This window comes from Pholcus phalangioides, unplaced genomic scaffold, assembly GCF_987345545.1.
Source record: "Pholcus phalangioides strain wild (caught in Gottingen) unplaced genomic scaffold, Ppha-v1.0 ptg000043l_1, whole genome shotgun sequence".
Taxonomy (NCBI): domain Eukaryota; kingdom Metazoa; phylum Arthropoda; class Arachnida; order Araneae; family Pholcidae; genus Pholcus; species Pholcus phalangioides.
This window is the reverse complement of record NW_028301629.1, coordinates 3,110,455-3,131,931: the sequence shown is the minus strand read 5'-3', so window position 1 is coordinate 3,131,931 and position 21,477 is coordinate 3,110,455. Positions and strand designations below refer to the sequence as shown.

At 39.3% G+C, this 21,477-nt stretch overlaps 1 protein-coding gene across 3 annotated transcripts in view; it reads left to right on the top strand.

Annotated features, from left to right (window-relative positions):
• Window positions 1-21,477, top strand: part of LOC149063793 (recombining binding protein suppressor of hairless-like) — a 100,115-nt gene that overhangs the window by 20,616 nt on the left and 58,022 nt on the right. For 2 of the 3 annotated variants that reach the window (XM_089255573.1, XM_089255571.1), the window contains exon 1: window positions 17,100-17,576. In XM_089255573.1, coding sequence (XP_089111699.1) covers window positions 17,553-17,576 — 24 coding nt within the window. In that variant the 5' untranslated portion in view covers window positions 17,100-17,552. Of the gene's footprint in view, window positions 1-17,099; window positions 17,577-21,477 lie in introns of those variants that run through there. The other variant, XM_089255572.1, reaches the window with a different exon arrangement.

Here is a 21,477-nt window from a genome sequence, read left to right as displayed (position 1 = left end):
ACAACTAACTGCAGGAATTTGAATTACGGAAACGTTCGTATTTTGGAGCTCTTTTGGGGGGAAAAATTCGTATCATAAGGGGCTGTGTGTTGTTGAAGCATCTGCGGTTGCTATTACGTACCTCATTTTCAACTTCGTTGCTTGCGAGCACCGTGTTATTCTCGTAGGCGGCTTTATGGTTTTGTCGCCTGTGGGCCACACAAAATTTACAGCCTACTCTTTGTTTCTAATTTTCTGGGATACTCAATCCTCGCGCCCATTTGGCCCCTGGCCCGGTCTCTTTGTCATTCTTTTGGTCGCTCACATGTTTGCATATTTTCTTGATCACTCTTTTGGTAGCGTACTGAATTGCTCCTTCACTATCCAGGTCAATCTTTTGATCATTCACAAGCTTACACACTATTTTGCTTGCACACGATCCAGGTCACTTTTCTTGATAGTCCACAGGCCTGGATCCTTTCACCATCACTCTTTTGATCGCTCGTATGCTTGCGAACTCTCGATCGACCTTTTGGCTCTCCCCGACCTAGTCCTCACCCCTCCAGTACATATCTCAAGGCAGTACGCTCAAGGCAGGGCCGTCTCAAGAACATCATAAGCCCCCGGGCTAAGTGATTTTTCTGAGGCCCTACCAGGAAAATTCTCGAAAATTTCAACCAGATATAATTTTTATGAGGCTCCTTTTCTCTTGAGGCCCCCCAGGTCGTGCCCGGGTGGGCTCATGCCTTCAGACGGCAATGGCTCAAGGTCACTCTTTTGGTTGTCCGCAGACCTGGTCCTTTGCTCTCTATGTCACTCTTTTTGACCACTTACACTCTCTAGGCAGACGCGAACTTTTGCTTCTACCGCCTTTGACATCAAATATTTTACTGCCATTCTTCATATTCCATTAATTCTCCCCCCCCCCCTTTGGGACCATATTTTCTTCTCGTGCCTCCCCCCCCCCAAATTCTTATCCAGAATCAAAAGCGAATTTATGATTTTACCGCTCTGCTCCGGTTCTGGTTGGCTATCTGTCCAGACAAGGCCCCAGCTCTGTCCCTTCCGGGTTATTAGCTCTATCCACGTGGGCTGTGCCATGCTGGGGAAAAGGGAACCATCGTTGCCCCGGTTGAGAACCACTGTGCTAGAGTACCTCAAGACCCCCTTCCCCCCAGGTTGAGGAAAACCACAGTAGACGACCACTGACAGTTCCGCAAAACACAGTCAATTCCCGTTTTAACGAATACCGTTATAGCAAAAAAAAAAAAAAAAAAATTCGTTTTAACGAAAACTTTTCTAATCCTTCAAATAAGTTTACATAGGAACAATGTAAAAATCTGGAATTCCTTTATAACGAAATTTCGTTATTACGAAGTTATTTCTCTGGTTTCTTGGAGTTCGTTATAACGGGGTTCGACTGCATTCCAAGACATTACGAGGGCGTTAGAGGGACGATCAAGTCGCAAGGGATCGGGCAGTTGAACCTTTACCTGGGAGGTCATTATTATCGCGGACTGTATATATTATATTTAGCGGTTGAAAGGAGAAGAATAGTCGATACGAGTCCTTTGTAGTGTTCCGTACCATAGGATCAATTATGCTTTCGGAAACATAAACGGCTATTGGATAAGAATGTAAAGAGGAAAAAGAAGAGAAAAAGACCTTCAAGACACAGAAGCAAGAGAACAATGTCACTGGCAGATATTTCTCACGAGAACAAATTCTGAATGTTTTCCTTTTTACTTTTTCATGTCCTCCATCTGATACGGAACGGGTCGAAAAACTGAATCAGCTTGTTTTCTGATATTGCAGGTCATTGAGAGAGATTTCTCATCGACAGGCAAAGCCGTTTTAACGACATCATGAGCACCCTGGGCAGGAAGATAATCTGAGACGGTGGTTCTCAACATTTTTGAGGACTGACGAACGGCAAATTTAAATTAAAAAAATATATATTAATGAACAATTAATTGCTATATTTATTTCATACCAGCGTCGTATTTACGGGGGGGGGGGGAGAGGGCTCCTTAGTCGGCTATAGCCCAGGGCGGCAAGTTCAGAGGAACGGCAAATTTCAGGAATGAGTGGAGAAGAAAATTAGTAGAATGGGAGAAGGGTGATGAAATTAAATAAGTAACTCTCGATAAATCCACCTCTGCCTAGCAAGGACTAGCAAGGGACTAATTAGGCCAGTGTAAGACGCCTTCATATACAAATATATAATTGCGTATAAAGGGGTTCTGGGTCAGTGAATGATCAATATTGTGAGATGGAACCACGTCGCGTCAGGATAGTGTGCAGCGGCCTGAGCGTGAGCAAGCACGGTTGGTGAGTGACCTAGAACGTGTGCAGAATGACTAAAAGAGAGACCCAGAGAGCGTCAAAGCATGTGAATGACCATGAAACTGACTTAGAGAGAGAGAGTGTGTGAGCATTGGGAGTGACCAAATGAGTGACTTGGAGAGTGTGTGACCAAGGGAGTGGCCAAAACAGTGTGCAAGCATGTGAGTGACCGAAACAGTGTGCAAGCATGTGAGTGACCGAAACAGTGTGTGAGCATGTGAGTGACCAAAACAGTGACTTAGAGTCACTGGTGTACTTGCAGGTTGGGGGGGGGGTAAGTGGGTTATAACACAAGGTGGCGAATTCTAGGTAAGAGTTGCCAAGAAAATTAGATTAGAATGGGAGAAGGGCGGTAAAATTCTTGTAGCGCTCATAGGCAGAAAAACCATAAATGCGCCTCTGTTACACACTAGTCATATCATTAACTAATATCATTTGAAGAGCTTATTTTCAAAAAGGAACATTTCCGCTTTTCCTCTATTTACAGTAGATGTAAAAAACGCTTTTTCCCTCTGGAGCGGGACGCTCTCCAAAAGTCGAAAATAGTAAAAAAACATTTTGCATAAAAGGAAGTGGCATAAGAATATTTAAGCATCATGTTTCTTGATCAACATCGAAGGCAGTTTCATTCAACATTTAAATTTTAAAAATGTTCCGTTTTCAAAGAAAATTAGTGGCAATGTTGCCTTTTGATCGAAGGAATTGGAGCTGGGAAAGTCTGGAAACTTGGAAATTTCTACGCCGCTTGTCGATTTCAGAAGGGTTTCACCTAGCCTAAATGTTTCCCTTCACACAAACAGGGAAAATTACATTTTTATGCTCTCTTTGGAATGGAAAATACCGAATTAAATAAACAAGGTTGATATATCGTCCAACTTTTGGTAGAAACCACTAACTTTACATTGTGATTTCTACCTAAAATATTTCGGTTTGAATAAACCCTCTTGTATAATCAAACAGAGTTCATCCCAAAGATTCAGAAATCAATGAGAAGTGGATTTCGAAATAAAGTGAGAATGTTCCCTTTTGAAAATAAAGATACTAATTTGATGAACCAATTTAGAACGGCCGCTAATTAATACCGACAACTAAAGTTCGTAAGATTTGTTATGGTATGGAATCGTGCCATTTTATAAGAAATTCAAACTGGTGAGCATCTTCGAAGAAAGGGGGTGTGTGTTCAACAGTGACGTGGAAGTTATAGTCATTGACAGGAAAAACAGAAAACTTCATAGCCCACCACTGAGGGGCATTTTTTTAACTTAACTGGTAGACCAAAATGTATATGATCTAGTGCAGCGGTTCTCAACCGGTGCTCCGCGGCGACCCGAAGAGAAAATGGAATAAATCAGTAAATTTGATAGATATATAAAAGAGGTCTACACGGGTCCGCCATAAAAACTAATATACAAAAGGGCTCCTCAAGTCAAACGGGGCTCCGCCATAGAAATTATATACTGAAAAGGGCTCCGCGAGCTAAAAAAGTTTGAGAACCGCTTCTCTAGTGGGTTTAAAATCCCACCAGTGAACTTGCTACAAAAAGGCTTACACGGACTATTATCTTATACAAATACAAAAAACCACACCAGGCAAATGCCTAAGGCTGAAGTGGCTGAAAAAAAATGACGATTAAAAACACGGATGTCAAATATTGCTGAAATTCAGGAACCCAAAATAAGAGAAACTATCACGAAAAACTAATAACACGCTGAAATAAAACTATAGCACTATTAAAACCTAATAACTATGATTAAAAAACCAACATGTTTATCGTATTTCTTCTTAAACATGTCAATTTACTACCTCCGGGGGGTAAGCTATTCCATTTATTAACAACCCCCCTATTACAGAAAAATTAACTGCGACACCACAACCCCTTTAACTGTCCTTTACTAAACGATACTACAGTCGAATCCCGTTATAACACCGGAGAAATCTCTTCGTTATAAAGGAATTCTAGGTTTTTTGCACTGTTCCCGTGTAAACCTATCTGGAGGATTCAGAAAAGTGTTCGTTAAAACGAGATTTTCGCTATAACGGTATTCGTTAAAACGGGATTCGACTGTAGTTTCCTCGTGTCGAAGTAGTTGATTGACGGTGTAGTAATAATTCATGGTCCATCCTATCCATCCCGTTGCAAATCTTAAACACTTTGATCACATCACTCCCCCCTCCCCAACATCTGTGCGTTCCTGCAATCGAAACGTATTCAAGAACAGGGCCGCAACTAGAGGGGGAGCAGGGGGATCTGATGCCCCGGGCGCTGAACCAGAAGAGGGCACCGAACTTGCCCTTTAACTACTTCTTCATTACAGGGGGCTCCAAAATGCCGGCTTGCCCAGGATGACAAAGTATCTAGTTGCGGCCCTGTTCAAGAAATCAAGCCAAGTGTGCCAACAAGAGCACGCGTAGCTCTTCACTGCACCCTGCCAACCAAGTCTATGAACTCGGGTTCGATTCTGGACATTTTTCAAGTGTAAGCGAGTAACATTTTGGGGATATAAAAAATCGGCGCCTTCTGTTGCCGCGTAGTTTCCAGAATTTAAGGTCCGGCCCTGTATGTCCCCCTGTAGGTACGACCTCCAAAAACTAACGACATACTCCAGTCCAGGACGAACTAAGACCTCGGAAAAGCTGAAGAATGACTTTAGGAGAATGCGAAGAAGAAAGAGAATGAGTCATTTTAAGAGTGAAACCGAGCATTCTATTCGATATTGGCAACTGCGGAACAATGTACAGGAAATCTGAGTCGCTCGTCGATGAGAATTCCCAAATTGGCGAACCTATTTGCATCCGGAATAATATTATCATTTAACTCAGTCATCTTCAACGTGTTGCTCTTCATCCAGAGTGCTCGATGCTCGTGTCCGATTTGGTGCTCGCGAGCACTTGATCAACTTTCCAACTAAACACCTTGTACATATTGCATTCAGGGATTGAAATCATCCCGATTCCACGCATTCGTATGTCAAACTTGTCGTAAAGGTGCTCTTCCTTTGGCGAGGGGTGAAGACAGTGCTCGCGACTAGATAAAGGTTGAAGACCTCCGATTCAACACGTAAGAGAAACGTGGGTTTGTTCGAACCAAAATGAGCGACCGTGCACTTATCCACGCTGAAGGTCATGCTCCATTCATTAGCCCATGCTTGCAATCATATTCAAGTTTGTTCTGGAGCAACAACTCCCTATCGCTTCGAATTTTTTTTCTATTTTGGCCTCAGGAGCGACAGGGGAGATTGGGACTGACTTTGTAATGGGATTTTAGGACACACGGTATAAAAAGTCAATTTTTTTATTTTAATAACTATGCTGGGCCCCCTTTAGTTGATTATCAGTCCCCTTCTATTGATAAATATTTTTTGAGCAATAACATTAATCATTATCATAAACATAGTCCCCACACGCGGGTGGGCTGGCAAGGCTCTAGCCCTGGGGCCCGGCATGATTTTCATTATTTTTTTGTTTTTCAAATCCACCATAAAGGGGCCCGTGAAAGTCTGGTCGAAGGGCCCGCAAAAGATCCCAGCCTAGGGCTCTACTCCAGGATGTGGAGGCCATGATCATAATTGAATCATCAAATTTGTTCTATGTTCTTTGTGATTACAATTTCGTAAAGGCAAGAAGAAATGCTTTAGACCGATGTTTCTTAACCTTTTTTTTACCCGTGGCCCCCCTTTTGGATCATATTTTTTTCTCGTGGCTCCCCTTGTCTTACCCAGGTTCTTCGAACTTCATCCAGAAGCGAGATCCTTTCTACGTATTGAATTGATTTTTTTTTTCTGTAAATTTATATTGAGAACAAAAATTTTGTAAATAAGATTTTGTCTCCAGATGTCCTGGGCTAAAATCTATTGAACGCCCCCTCTAGTCCGAGTTCTATTCGGGGCAGTCTCACCATCATGGGGCTCCTGGGCAAAAGTGAAGTTCTGGTAGTCCCATACTTAGCTGGAAATAACGGCCTACAAACAGTATTTACCATTTATCTTCGAAATTTATTGTACTGTACGAAATCTCATGAAGTGTGTATGTGTGTGTGTGTGGGGGGGGGGGCTCACTTATCGATATGGGACCCCCCTCCCCCCGCCGGGCCTGGCCTCTCACAGGAGTGAGACTGACAGACCTGAAACTTGGGGGGGGGGGGCTGATATGATTCTCATTATTTATTTGCGTTTTTTTCACAGTATAAATTTAATACAGAGGGACCAGCGAAAAATCTACCCAGGAGACCTCGAATGACCCCATACTTGGATCCCTGCTGTAAAATATAGAGGGTCAGATAAGGATGGGTAAATGCTTTAAGATGACACTGGTTTTACGAGTGGTTTCGTTGGATTCTATAAATAGTCACAGCCCTATATTTGACTTGAAACATAAATGCTCAACCCATGGGCCCGCGGGCTAAATGTGGCTCTAAGAGTCATCTGATGGGGGGGCCTACGACCTCAAACTTTGTAAAAATGAACGAAGCAGCACATTTACAGATCATTTAAGTGGCCTGCGGCACATTTACAGATCATTTAAGTGGCCTGCGGCACATTTGCAGATCATTTAAGTGGCCTGCGGCACATTTACAAATCAATCAATTGACCCGGAACACTATTCTAGATGAATTAATTGACCAGCGGCACATTTCCAGATCACTTGAGTGGCCTGTTTTCAAACCAATGAAGTGTGGCCCGCACTCTTCGAAGGGTTGAGCACCCTTCACTTCAAAAAGCTTTATTTCTTCACACCTAAATTTTTTTTCTCACCTCACTGAGGCTCCCCAACAAACTAACTTTCATGGATTCCCCCTTTACCACTACATTTTCTCCCGTGGTTCCCCACTGAAATGTACCAGCACCACGAAGGGACCCATATGCCCCCCCCCCCAAGTTGAGAACCGCTGTTTGTATGTACATGTGATAGGTGACATCAGTAGTTTCGGTTCAATAATGTTTTACATGAAATGTAATATAAGTGAATACATTTTTATAATGAATATAAGTGAACATAATATAATGTGTGTGTTATGCATGCTTACCAATCGCCTTGGTAAGTGATAACTCTATCACTTTTTCACCCCGTTATAACGATAACAAATTTCACGATCCTACCCCAATCTAACAACACATTACAAGAAGAAGTTATATTGATTAAGTTATTATGTAGTTAAATATAGTATATTATACAATACGATTTTTCATGTTTGCAACGACTAGTTGCTTGGGTATTATGCATAATCAGTAAAAGCGATAATTTTTTAGCACTTATTAAATTTTACCAACGACACTTGTGGTATTAGCCTATGTACAATCACCGGTAAAAGAGTGATTTAGGGAAATTTATTAAATTCACCAACGCCACTTGGGTACTATACATAATCGTCGGTAAAAGTGATACATTTTAAAGAAGCTTATTAAACCTACCGAAACGCTCGGCAATTATGTATAATAACCACATTTATCACATTTACCGCAACATATCTGAAATTCGGACATCGGCCGATCAGTTCGTGAAGTGGCCAGTAGTAGTCAGATAACAAAAGACATGATTCGAGAACATCGTCAAGTTGGCGTATTTTTTATTGATAATTATGTCCACGTTAGTCATGGCGACCCATCAAACCGCAGTCGCGATGCGGTAAATATTTTTTTCCAAAAATTTGGCAGAAAAAACAGTTTCTTATGTAATAATTTTTATAGTTTTCTCTCAAATTTCACTTTTTTCCTCGTCACAAGGAGCTAATCCAATAAAACTGATATATATATAGACATGCACAGTGGAACTTCGGTTAACGAGCTTTCGAACTTGAGGCCACCGGGCCGTTCCAGGGTGGGCCCGCGTATTAAGACGGCACTGCTCTGGGGTCACCCGTACTTGACTGGAGAGAAGTAATAGCTTACATATTAATTACATCCAGAAATAGTAGTACCAGATATCATCATGTGCCCCCCCCCATGGATATGAGGGCCCGCGGATTTAGATGGTCCTGGTTCCATGCTGTGCTGAATTCAGAAAGTATTAACTCTCACTATAATTCACTTGAAATCTATCACCTCTCTCTCTCTCTGAGGGGCCCCTGTTCAGCACTTGTCATGGCTCCCCTTCGTCTGATTTTCACCTGTGCTCCCCCCAGAATATTCCAGAGACGCTGGGGGACCATATGGCACCATGTTAAGAACCACTGCAATCTAACATGTTAATAATATAAATCATTTATCTGAAATATCTGCTGCCACCTACCGAATAAAATTAATATAATTTTTCTATTGACATTCGTAATAGGTTTCCGATTGGTGAAATATATTTGAAAAATAATATAATATAGTGTAACAAAATATTTTTATAAACAATAATATATATTAAATTATTAAATTTGCATCAAAATTTTAATGGTTGATGTTTTTGTAAAGTAAAATAATATTATCAAACTTGCAAAGTAGGGCCGTCCTTGATTTCGTGAGGACACTATTTGGTTCTGGATTACGTCCTCTTTAATCCATCACTCATTAAAAAGAAGGACGACTTCACTTGACAAAATTTACTAATATTACATTACTGTACACAAACATCAACTGATAAAATTTTTTCAGTAAATATGATAATTTTATGTATATTATTGCTTTTTAAAATATTATCAATATGATACAATATTTTTTTTTTACTTTATTATGCTTTTCAGAAGCCAGTCAGCAATTTGAATCGGAAAATTATAACAGTTTTATTCGATAGGTGACAGCAAAAGTTCCAGTGAAATGATTTTTCTTTGCATGTTATATAATACTACAGTAGTTCGCAACCTGATGCCATGTGGCCCGTTTGGGGGGCCCTGGGATACTCTAAATCTGGGGCCACAGATAGAAAGGGGGACCACAAATAGAAAGGGGAGTCACAAGTGCTGAACGGGACCACACACACAGAAAGAGAGGTGAAGAATTAGAGCTTTCAAGTGAAATATGTACAGTATATATATAATGTGATAACTCCATGAACATGCGATACGATAATGTATACAAATTAACTTACTCTAAACAACGAGAGAGAAGATGACTGTCTCGTGTTGGACGATTTAAGGACTCACAGTTGCTTGCATTCTTATTCTTTTTGTGTGATTTTAAAAAGAACGTTTCCAACGACACTTGCTTTTTGCCTCCTTTTTAGGAATTCTCGGAGATAGGAAATTGCATTGTTGTTGGACAGATTTATTGCTTGCTTTACTCTGCTTCCAGGGCCGGACTTAGGCAGGTGCGAAGGGTGCAGTCGCACCGGGCCGCTAAATTTTTAGGAGTCGCAAAACGAATTAAAAATACTTTGTTTACAATGAAGCAAATTACGTTGATTGCATTGAGTTACATTTTGACTTCTTATCAAAACAATATCTTAAGATTCTGTCCACGACAGGGGACCCTCGAAATCTAGGATTTTGACAACCCCCTCCCGAACCCACGACTTACATTTAATAAGTTCGCGCCCTAGGCAAGTACTATTTTTGGGCGGCTCTTGCACAGTTTTTTTTGAGGCAGAAGCGTTGGGGAGGGTATTGCCTGTAATGCAAAAAGCAGCCAAATTCTGCGCCCTGCAAATTTTTGAGCACGTGCCCCATTTGCTCAGGGGGCGATGGACAAGAAAGAGCGCTGAATTCTCACTCTAACGACGTACTTATTTAAAACTACGGGGGGTTGCGTTGCGGCAAAGTGCGTGCTTGTCACAGCTGAAAGCTTATTTAGTTGTAACTCTGGGCATTTAATCCGTCGTCTAGCTCTGACAGCTCTTCCATTGTGATGCAATGTGTACAGATGTTGTAGAGATGGCACCCGCATTTTGCAGCAGAATGGGTCCGATGCCTATTCAGTGATTATCTTCTAGGATAGTAAATGTGTGAATTGGTGGGATGAATCTTCTAGGCAGCGGGGGGGGGGTGTAGGATATCACTTCCACGACGGTTTATGATGTTGATGAGACATTCGCCTCCGATGACTTTTTTCTACGATTTAACTCACACCTGCTCAGGCCTATGTCCCGCGGGCCAAATGTGGCCTCGGAGTGATCTGATATGGCCCTTGACATCAAAACTATTTTTGTAAAACTGAGCCAAGTGACACATTACCAGATCAATCAGGTAGTTCCACATCACTTAGGTGGCCCAAGGCACATTCCTAGATCATTTAAGTGATTCGAATATATCGCTTAGGTCAGTGGTTCTCAACCTTTTCAAGCCCGCGGCCCGGTTTCATTCATTTTTGTGAGTTGAAGGCCCGGTAAAACACACGACCAACGGAAAATGAATGAGGAAAAATTAAACGGCTAATCAGTCGTGATGAATGATATCAGGACCCGGCGGTTTGGAAACACTGGTTTAGGTGGCTCGCGGCTCTATAGATCACCTAGGTGACTCGCGGCACATTTACAGATTACTTTGATGGCATGCGGTGCAGTTTCACATTGCTTAAGTGATTCGCTGCGTGCTTCCAGAAAACTTTAGTGGCCCTCGGCCCTTTCTCGAATCACTCAAGTGACCCCTTGCACAGTTCCTAATCACTCAAGTGTCACACGGTGCACCGTGGGTTCCTCATCACTTAAGTGACCCGTGACTCATTCCCAGATCACTTGAATTGCCACGGCATATTTACAGATCATTTGAGTAACCCGCGGCATATTTGCAAGTCACTTCAGTGACTCACGGCACAATCAGTGCCGTCTTAACGCATGGGCCTCAGGAGAAGAGGGGCCTCACAAAAGGGAAATTCGGTTGAAATTTTCTAGAATTTCTTAGGTAGGGCCTCAGAAAAACCACTTGGCCCGGGGGCCTATGATGCTCTTAAGACGGCCCTGGGCACAATTCCAGATCACTTAAGTGGCCCGCGACACGTTTTCAAACCAAGGAAGTGACCCCGCACTCTTCAAAAGGTTGAGCACCCTTGATTCAAGGTGAACGATTTTTGGTTTTTTAGTGAATAGGCTTTGCTTAAATTACTGGCTGAAGTCCTAGGTCAGAGGTCTTCAACCTTTTTGTGTGCAATCGCGAGCACTGCATGTACCCAGAGCCGCAACTAAATACTTCGTCACCCGGGGCAAACCGGCATTTTTGCGCCCCTTGCCATGTAGAAGAAGAAGTTAAAGGGCGAATTCGGCTCTCCTGGTCCAGCGCCCGGGGAAAAGGACCCGCCTGCCCCCCCCCCCCTAGTGGCGGCCCTGCATGTACTTATCATCAAAAGAAGAGCACCCTTACGGCAATTTCGACATACGGATGCATGAGATCAGGATGATTTCAGCCATTGAATGCAATTTGTGCAAGGTGTACGGATGTAACGTTGATCAAGTGCTCACGAGCACAAAATCGGACATGAGCATCGAGCACTACCTCTGTATAAGCACCGTGTTGTTGCTCGCGAGCAACGGGTTCAAGATGCCTGTCCTAGATAATCGTCTCACTTACCCCTGCGTAAATCAAGCCCATGGGGGGGGGATGCTTTCGGTCATCCGTGATTGTCGTTGTCTATCACAAACCTATGTAAGGTTCATGATTCATGTCTACCTCATACTCCGTCTTGTGCAATATTCATTAACTGATTGACCTAAACTTGAGGGAGCTCTGGGCGAAGTCAGGTTAATATCAGTAACTTACCCCGGCCCGGCAAATATGATTCACCATACGGGGGGGGGGGGGGGGAGTTCCCCGAAGGGAGCAATTATTTTCTCAATTAAAAAAAAAAGACTATTTCGGGAGGCCCAAACATATTTTCGGGCCTCTTGATCCTATTTATGATCCAGAATTCCGCTTGCAACCACTGGATTAAACAAGCATTAGGGGCCGCAACTAGAGTAAGGCAGTTGATGTCTGGTGTTCTGGGTGCTAGAACAGGAAGGGTGCTGAATTTACTGTTTTTCGTTTAAAATTACGAAGAGGAGGGTGTCAAAATGGACACTGGCATCGGGAGACCGGGCAAATTTTCATTTCTAGCTGTGACCCTGGGGAATCACGATAACATGTTAAATTAGTTACTAATACTTAGTTTCGGGTTCGAAATTGCGAGGAGCCCCTCGACAGGTGTCTCGTTTCTCACTCTCGAAGAAACCAGGCCCGTAATTTTATGCCTTCACGGGTTTCACGTGTAGCAACTAATACGCTTTAAACGTCGATTTGAAGAGTCTCCAAAGCGATATGTTTTGGCCCTCGTTATCAGGGAAGGGCCCTTTCTTCATAAGATCGGGCCCTGAACAAATATGAATTTTCGGAGCCCCCTTTTATGTAGCATTCTTTCAACAGAGGCGTACGCAGGGGAAAGGGGGGACATGTGGGCTGTACCTAAAATACAAAAGGCATCCAATTTTGGGCCCTCGGCCCTATTTGCCCACGCGAGAAACAGGTCCTGCATCAAGGGCGATGGCGGTGTTCGATCCTCTGAGTGCTCGTCTTTAGTTTTTTATAGGAAGTTCCTATTTCTGAATTAATTCTGGGGTGAATGAAACAAACTACAGTGGGTGCTCGAGCACCCAGCATACACCCGGCTCCGACGCCACTGCCCGTTATTCTATATTTCTATATGGGTCAATATCTTAGAGAATAAATAAATAAAATTCTTCTCTAAGGTCAATATATGAACGAATGAAAACGCGTGCGGTCCAAGAGGAGCCGACATGAAAAAAAATATTGAGGGGGGGGGGTGGCTGAAAATCTCTCGCCATTCGTCCCGTATATACGGGACTCTCAAGCTCGTACGCAGGAGGTCGAATGGTGCGTTGTGCATTCATTGATTAATCGGTGTGGGGGGGGGGGCGTGTGCTCAAATAATCTTTGCCCCGAACCCGGCGCCTATGTTCGGGCCTCTGTTGTGGTTACGAAAATTCTTTCCTGTCTAATAATTTCATGTCTATTCGTGGTAAATGGAGTGTGAGGGGGAGGGCCCGAACCATTTTTCATAGAGTCTGAACCTTTCATAGTCTGAGTCATTCACGGCAAGTGTTCATGTACATGTAAAAGAGGCTAATATGAACCGCTACTGTTAATATTGATTGACACCAGGTGTTTCAGATAATACCCTGCGTGTGTTGGGTTCCCACACACAGCGTTAAAACGTCATCTCGAATGTTATTTTTGATAGCAAGGGTCCCCTGCGAAAAAAGAGGAGTGGGGAGGAAAATGAGCAAAGCAACTATTCATTCACTGCTTTTTAATCCCCTTCATTCAGGGTTTGATTTCAGATGTGCCCGGTGAAGTGGGGAGTTTAAAAAAAAAAGAAGGTGAATCATATACAGAGGTTTGATTTTCGATACTTTCGAGTGACGGGGGCCACAAAGGACTGTGGGAAGCCTAAATCCAGGCCCGTACCAGAAATTTCGTTCGGGGGAGGAACCATTTTCATTTCGGGGGTGTGGGACCAAAGTGAAAGAACAATTAGATTTGGTCATCTTTTTCCCTTTTTTTGGTCATTCCCTCACATTTCGGTGGGGGGGACTTGGGGGTCTGGTCCCCCCTCCCCCCCCCTCTCGCTACAGCCTTGCCTAACTCATCAAAGACTTTTTCTTAAATTTCACTAATTGTAAAATTTCATTCTGCAAATTTCTTTATGGCTTCGTTATTCGATTCAGAGTTTTGCCTCTAAAACAGGAGTTTTCAACCTTTCTGCCATCGCACGCTACATTGGAACCTCTCACGAAGCCCGCGGGCCACCAGCTCATACGAAGGTATATAGAATTGTGAGATGGAATCCAGATGCACAAGAGCCTCTAGTGTCATGTATAGTGAGATCTTGATGGAAGAGCCAACGAGGCCCTGAGTTAAACGGGGCCAGAAATTTAAAAAAAAATTAGAAATTTAATATTTCAGAAAATTCTTTCAATAATTATCGATTTTGATTAGTCCTGAAATCATTTCTCTCACTTGTTGGGAATAAGTTTTTGATTAGTTGCTTCTTTTAATTATTCTGAAACTACGTTAGATGATTCTGTAATTATTTGTCTCGGTAATTCTGAAATTATTTCCTTCTCAATATATCTCTTGAAAAATTATTTTCCTCTCAATATGACTTGAAATTGTTATTCTAGCAGTCTTCAATTATTCTGAAACTATTTCTTTCATTAATTTTGAAAAATTATTTCTTTCAAAAACATTCCGCAATTTGTTTTTCATTAAGGTGTTTTTTTAGCAATTCTGTAACATTTTAATAATAAGGTAATAGATAAGGTATGCCTTTCTAGATGCCGACCTTTTCGTCCTGAATTATAATACGGAATCAGCCCACCCCCAGGGCCGTCTTAAGAGCATCATGAGCCCCCGGGCCAAGTGATGTTTTTGAGGACCTACCTGGAAAATTCTCGAAAATTTCAACCACTTCTCATTTTTGTGAGACCCCTGGGCCAAGTGATGTTTTTGAGGCCCTACCTGGAAAATTCTCGAAAATTTCAACCACTTCTCATTTTTGTGAGGCCCCTGGGCCGTGCCCGGGTGGGCCCATGCGTTGAGACGGCACTGCCCCCCCCCCTCCTCCAAACAGTTGATCCCTCCAACTTGTTGAGGACGGCCCTGGTAATGATCAAGTGCATAGCGTGTTGCTAATGAATTTGAAAAACATCTCGCTCTGATTAATAACATGATTTCAGTATAACTGTCATTAACCTGACGGCTTAGTCAAATTATTAAAGATTTTTTCATAGTCTTTTTATATTTTTAGCCATTTTCTGAAAATGGTCCACGGGCTACGGCAAGAAACTCCGAGGTCCACACGTTGAAGACCCCATGCTCTAAAATAATATGCAGTGTTATTCAACTTTTTTTTACTTGCGGACCAGTAATGGACGAGCAATAATTTACAAAGAAAAATATACAGACGGCACTGGTTGTACTCAGGTACAACAAATAAAATTTAAATTATTTTATTCACGTTTACAACAATAATTTCTTTTCAAAACTGATTTGTTTCAAATACATTTTTTAGATTATGGATATCATTATAAAATCACTTGTTCTATTCGGAATATTATCAAACATCATCCTGGTATATTCGCAATAACAAACCATAGGCCTCCCATAAGAATAATTTCAATTGTTGATTAATCACTTTAATTTGTATTTTTCACAGCCACAGTTCAATATTTCTTTCACAACAATGGGTTGAAAAGTATGTCATTGATAACAATATTTTGCATTAATTATAAAAAAAAATATTTCCTAAGATATTGTAAACAAAAACAACAATTATTTTTGTACCAATTAATTTCAACAACATGTATATTATGGTTATTATTTCATTGTTACCATTCATTCCACTGTGAAGATTATCAAATGTTATGGCAGATTTCCCAACAATGATTTAATATAATATTTAACAATTATCTTGCAGAAATTTTGATAAATGATAGCAAGACATGGAATCCCGCACAACAATTATTTTTTTATATTTCTCACGACAATGATTCAATCTTACTATTTAAATTCTAATAAACAATTACAAGACAATTTTTCACAAACAATACTTAATCTTATTATTTAACTAAATAAATAATAACAAGACATTGTTTTTTTTATTTGTTAACTACAAAGGTTTTTTTTTCTATAACAACATGGGTTTTGTTTCATTTTTTAACAGCAATAATTTAATTATACTATAATTTTAATAAAAAAAATAATGAGACATTGAAAAGTTCGCAACAATGGTTTATTCTATTTGACACTATGGTTTTTCTATTTTACAATAATGGTTTTTAAACAGCAATTGTTTAATCTTAATTAAAATCTTAATAAATAACAACAAGACATTTTTAATATCTCACAACAACGATTTTTCAGAATTTTTGATGTTTTTCAATTTTTAAAAAAACTTTTTTTCGATAAAAATGATAAAAAAGTATTTAATAAACATTTTTATTTCAATGAAAAAAAAACATTGGATATTTAACAACAATTGCTTCTTAAAAATTTTCACAACAATGATTTATTTTATTTTTCACAACAATGATTTATTTTATTTCTCACAAAAATTGTTTATCTTATTTTTCACAACAATGGTTTGATCTTATTATCTACATCTTAATAATAACGGGAAAATTTAGCAACGGTGGCTTTTTATACTTTTAACAACGACTTATTCTATTTTTTACACCAATCGTTTTATCTTATTACCTGCATTATAATAATAACGGGAAAATTTCACAACAGTAGTTTTTTATATTTTTTAACGTGGGAAGGGGGGGGGGGGTTATTTTTATTTTTTAACAACAAAGGGCTTTTTATGTTTTTTTAACAAAATGGTATAATCTTATTTTAGATCTTAATAAATAATAACATTACATTGTCTTACAACACAACACACACACAACAATGGCTTATTCTATTTTTTCCTCAACAATGTTTAAACCTTATTATTTAAAATTTATTCATTTCTCATGAGAGCAATATTTAATAACTAACCTATAGGAAAATTACCAAAATTGCTTGAATTTACAATCACTTCATTAAAAAAAAAATCCCATTGTTAGACAATTGTTTCAGTTTTTCTAAGCATCAAAACAAATTGAAAATTATTCGTTTTCCAAATAAAATATTTTTCGTTGTTAAAAATAATAATCTGTTTAGTTCGTGAATGTCCATCTGACAAATATGGGGGAGAGAGACAGAGGATATGTATCCAGCTGGAATTATTATTATTATGATTTCGTATATTGTTCGTGGTTGGAGGGTTTGTGGTGGTGAGAAAGAGAGGATAGAGGGCCGAAAGCATCTATTGTTCTCACGTCATTCACGGCCGGTGGCAATTCCCACGGTGTCCGCATTGGAGAGGTAGAGCCGTGTCTCTATAACAACGGGCGCCACTGATAGATAGCATTGTTGGAAATCGAAACCCCGGTCACTAGTGTCCCATGTGGTGCAATAAAGAACACGCGTCAATTTCATTCCGAAATGTTTGGATCATTATGGATTATCCTACGTCCCCGATTGTTTATTAATAATTGTTATTAATTCAAGAATTAAGTGGTTCGTGTGTGGCAACAGCGACTTAAAGGGAAGAAAATATCGTCCCAGCAGCGGCTTTCTCCCTTGTTGTTTTTTTTAGTTTTTTTTATTTGTTTATATATTTTTTTGGATACTTTAGTTTCTTTTGTGTACGTCTTTGGGAGGTATCCGTGACAATCGTTTTGTTTATTTCTTTGTTGTTTTTTTTTCCTTCTCTCTCATGAAGATATCGTTGCATTGTTGCTAACATTGCGAGGATGATGACGAACCGTGCTTTGAGACTCCGGGTTTTGTTATGAATGATATTCATCTTGCGGAGGTAAGATACCCTCTTTTTTTGGTATTGTTGTGTTTTGTGTGTGTGTGTGTGTGTGTTGTGATAGTGTAACCATTGTTGCGAGATTCACTGTTATTTCAGTTTTTTATGTGATTTAATCTCGCTAGGATATAATGATTGTTGATGGCTGTGTTGATAAAAAAATGTCCATGTGACAAGCGTTTCATAACAGGTGACCAACAACAATGGTTGTTTTAACAGTCACCTGATATCATTGATGTGATTCTTCTTTTTTCAAACAGTCACTTGTGCTCATTTTTCAAACAGTTGTGAATTTCATATGGTTTTTGATTGTGCTTTGTTGATAGCATCAGTTGGGATTAGTTACTGGGGCAATTTGATTTGGCTATATACAGTGATTGATGATCACTTTGTTAATAGAAATATACATCAGGCAATAGGGGTTTGATAACAGGCTACTCATGATAATGGTTGTTCAGCAGTCATTGACACAATCATTTTAATCTTTTTTTCAAACATCTATCAAGATTAATTTATGCAACAATTGCAAATTTTTCTTTGGTATTGTTGTGTTGCTTGTTATGATAACATCATTCAGTTATTGTTTGAGAATTTTACATAATTTTAGTTACTGGTAATTTAAATGTGATTGTTAAATGCTTTGTTGATGATAGGCGTGTGGGGATGGCATTTCGTAATAAGCAACAGTGGTAGTTTAGTCACCTGATACCATTGTTTGAATGGTTCTTCCTTTTCAATTTGTCATTTAGGATAATTTTCAAACAATTATGAATTTTATATTGTTTTGGTTGATATTGTTGGATGTGAGATTTTGTTATAAAATAAGACTAAGACGTAGAAGGAAGGGAGTTAATTACTGGGGAATTTTGATTATTCAGTGATTGTTGATGTAGCAATAGCATTTCATAACAACTGACTGACAACAGTGGTTGTCTGACAGTCTTCTTACACCATTATTCTAATGTTTCTTCTTATCCAGATAGGACACATTTTTTTTATCTTTGGCATTGTTGTGGTGTTATGATTGTTTCATATTATTAGTGGTGAAAGTATGCAATGGGGCAGATATCTTTTCATAATAGTTGACTACACTTTGTTCTTAGCCAAAAAGCCAAGAAGCGATATAAATGGTGACTGTGTGTGTGACGATAATGGTTGTTTAACAGATGCCATAAAGTGAATCATTCTTCTTTCAAACAGTCATTTACATTAATTTTTCAAACAATCGTGAATTTTATATGGCTTTTTGGTTCATTGTTTACATAATCTTGGTTCGTTGTTGACATCCTTTTAGATTAGTTACTGGGTCAATTCGATTTGGCTTTTTCCTGTACAACGATTGTTGATAGAAATATGCATCTAGCGAAAGAGTGTTTCATAACACTAGACTGACAACAATGGTTGTTCAACAGCAACCTAACACAGTTATGCAAATGTTCCTTCTCCTTAAACAGCCACTGAGATCGATAGCATCATCATTGTGTTATTTAGATGTTATTTCAGATATTTATATAATTTAACTGCTGTGCTAATGTGATTGTTGATTAAAAAATATTCATGCCGCAATAGCATTTCATAACACTTTGACTACTTACTTTATCGCACACCAACTCTGGTCATATATTTCCAACCAGTGGAGTTGGGTAGAAAATGAAGGCTCCATCCATCGGTGGTTGCCCCAGGCTCAGTAGCTTAAGAACTTGCTTCTCACGTTCTATGCCTAAATTCGAACACGTGAACCTTGATAGTAACCTTCATAGTGAAAGACCAGCATCTTACCACTGCGCCACTCGAGCACCGTAATAGGTGACTGACAACAATGGTAGTTTACAGTCACCTGATACCATTTTTTGGCCAAACTGTCATTTAGTAACTGTTATTATACAAATATTTTTTTGGTTGCTCGTTGTTGATCTTGATGAGATTGGAAACTTCCTATTTGCAGATGTCGGTCGGCTGGTGTATCAAATTTTGTTGTCATCAATTTTTTTTTCATTTATGCCTGCAAATATTTTGTTTTGCAAAGTAGACATATCTTTATATTTGTGATTGTTGTAAAAATGGCAAGATTACGCAGTTTCACAGAAGAAATTTTTCAGAAAATGGCAAAGATTGCATTAGAAAAAAACCTAAAAGTGGTGAGAATTTGATTTCAGATGAGAATTACAACTACCTGTGACAAAACATTTGTGAAGGAAGCAACATTATTGAAAATGGATATGTGAATAAGAATGAAATTACGATCAGATGGTGTTTCAGATGATGCAAAATAAGAAGCTGCTGGAGACAATAAACACAATCCACATTGAAGCCACAAAAACTACCTAGACCTACACCCAAATGTCAACCATAAATATCCAAAATCTGAATGATATCTCGTCTATCGATTACAAAGAAACTGCTGCACATTGAAGTTTATTAAATTTTGCGGGATTCTCGTCGTCAATAGGATGTCTACGATTCTGAAATATTTTATGAGAAACTTATTGCTTACAGATACTGATTGCACACTACTGGAATTATACAAGCTTTTCACGATTGGAATCAACAGGCTTGGTTGGAACCCTTTGAAAAGATCATCATCCAAAACTGCGAAAAAAAATAAATGAAAGCAAGATCAAATTTTTATTGATCCTATCCAAAACCTAGAAATGATATAACAGTGCAGTTCTATGTATAGATGGAATAAATATTCAGCCCGGCTGAATAATGCTTAGGTACTCGGTTAAATATCTGGGCAAATCTAGAAGAAACAAACTAATAAAAAAATATATATACGCTAATTGAACTTTTCTCATAAATTAAAAATTAACTGATTCTATTTTATTGTGTGGTGTATATCCCTTTCTGTGAAAGACGTTATGCCAGGGTAAATTTCTAGGATAAGGAAAACATGAAACTGAAAATAGAATCCTACTGCAATAATGTGGGAGCGAGCAGCGCCGTAACTAGGATTTTTGCTGCCAGAGGCAAATATGATTCAGCCACCCGGGGCAAACATTATTTCGCCACCCCAAGACTTTAAAATTATATAATTTTATAATATTGTTCTTTGTTCCCTCCTAAAATTGCGGCCCCTTAAATTTTACTGTCCGGGACATTCCTCCCTCCCCTTCCTAGTTCCGGCACGGAAAGTTAGCATGAATTTTACATAAGTTCACTAACTGAAGGATGTGGATGATACTGCAAACTCTCACTCCACACTCTCCAAAGATTTTTTTTACGTGCTTGAAGATCGCATCAAATATAGAAGATAAAAACCAAAGCAATGAAACTCAACTATTTGTTAATAACAATTAACTAACATAATTTGTTAACAATTAACAAAGTTAAAAAAAAATATTTTAGGTTGTAGTTATAAAAATGTGATAGAGCAACACCCGACCAGCAGGATGGTCAGGTGTAGAAGGCCGCATCTAGAATCGTGACAATCTTAATTTTATAGCCGTAGACGCTATTTTATAGGTAGCACATTCGTCACTACAATGTATTGAGTTACTAAAAGTACCAAAAGGAACAAAAAAGAACATCTGGAGAGGAAAAATTAGGCCTGTCATTTGGGGGGGGGGGGGTCAGGGCCCCCCCCCGCTTTTGAAAATTCACTAAAAATGGTATATATGTGTATATATATATATGTATGCATACATTGAGTACACATTCTTTGTCCCCCCTGGAAAAAGTTGAAATGACGACCTGGGAAAAATAAGAAAATAATAATGTGTAATAATAAGTCATGAATTTTATTTGCATTACTAGTTGGGAGTATATAACGGTTGACATTTTCTTAATTAGATGTGAAATTGTAACGAGCGTTGAAAAAAAATTGATTCTGTGAGTAACATTAAATACAATATATTGTCGTTAAATATTTAATTGTCGGTGTATCATAGCAGTAAAAATA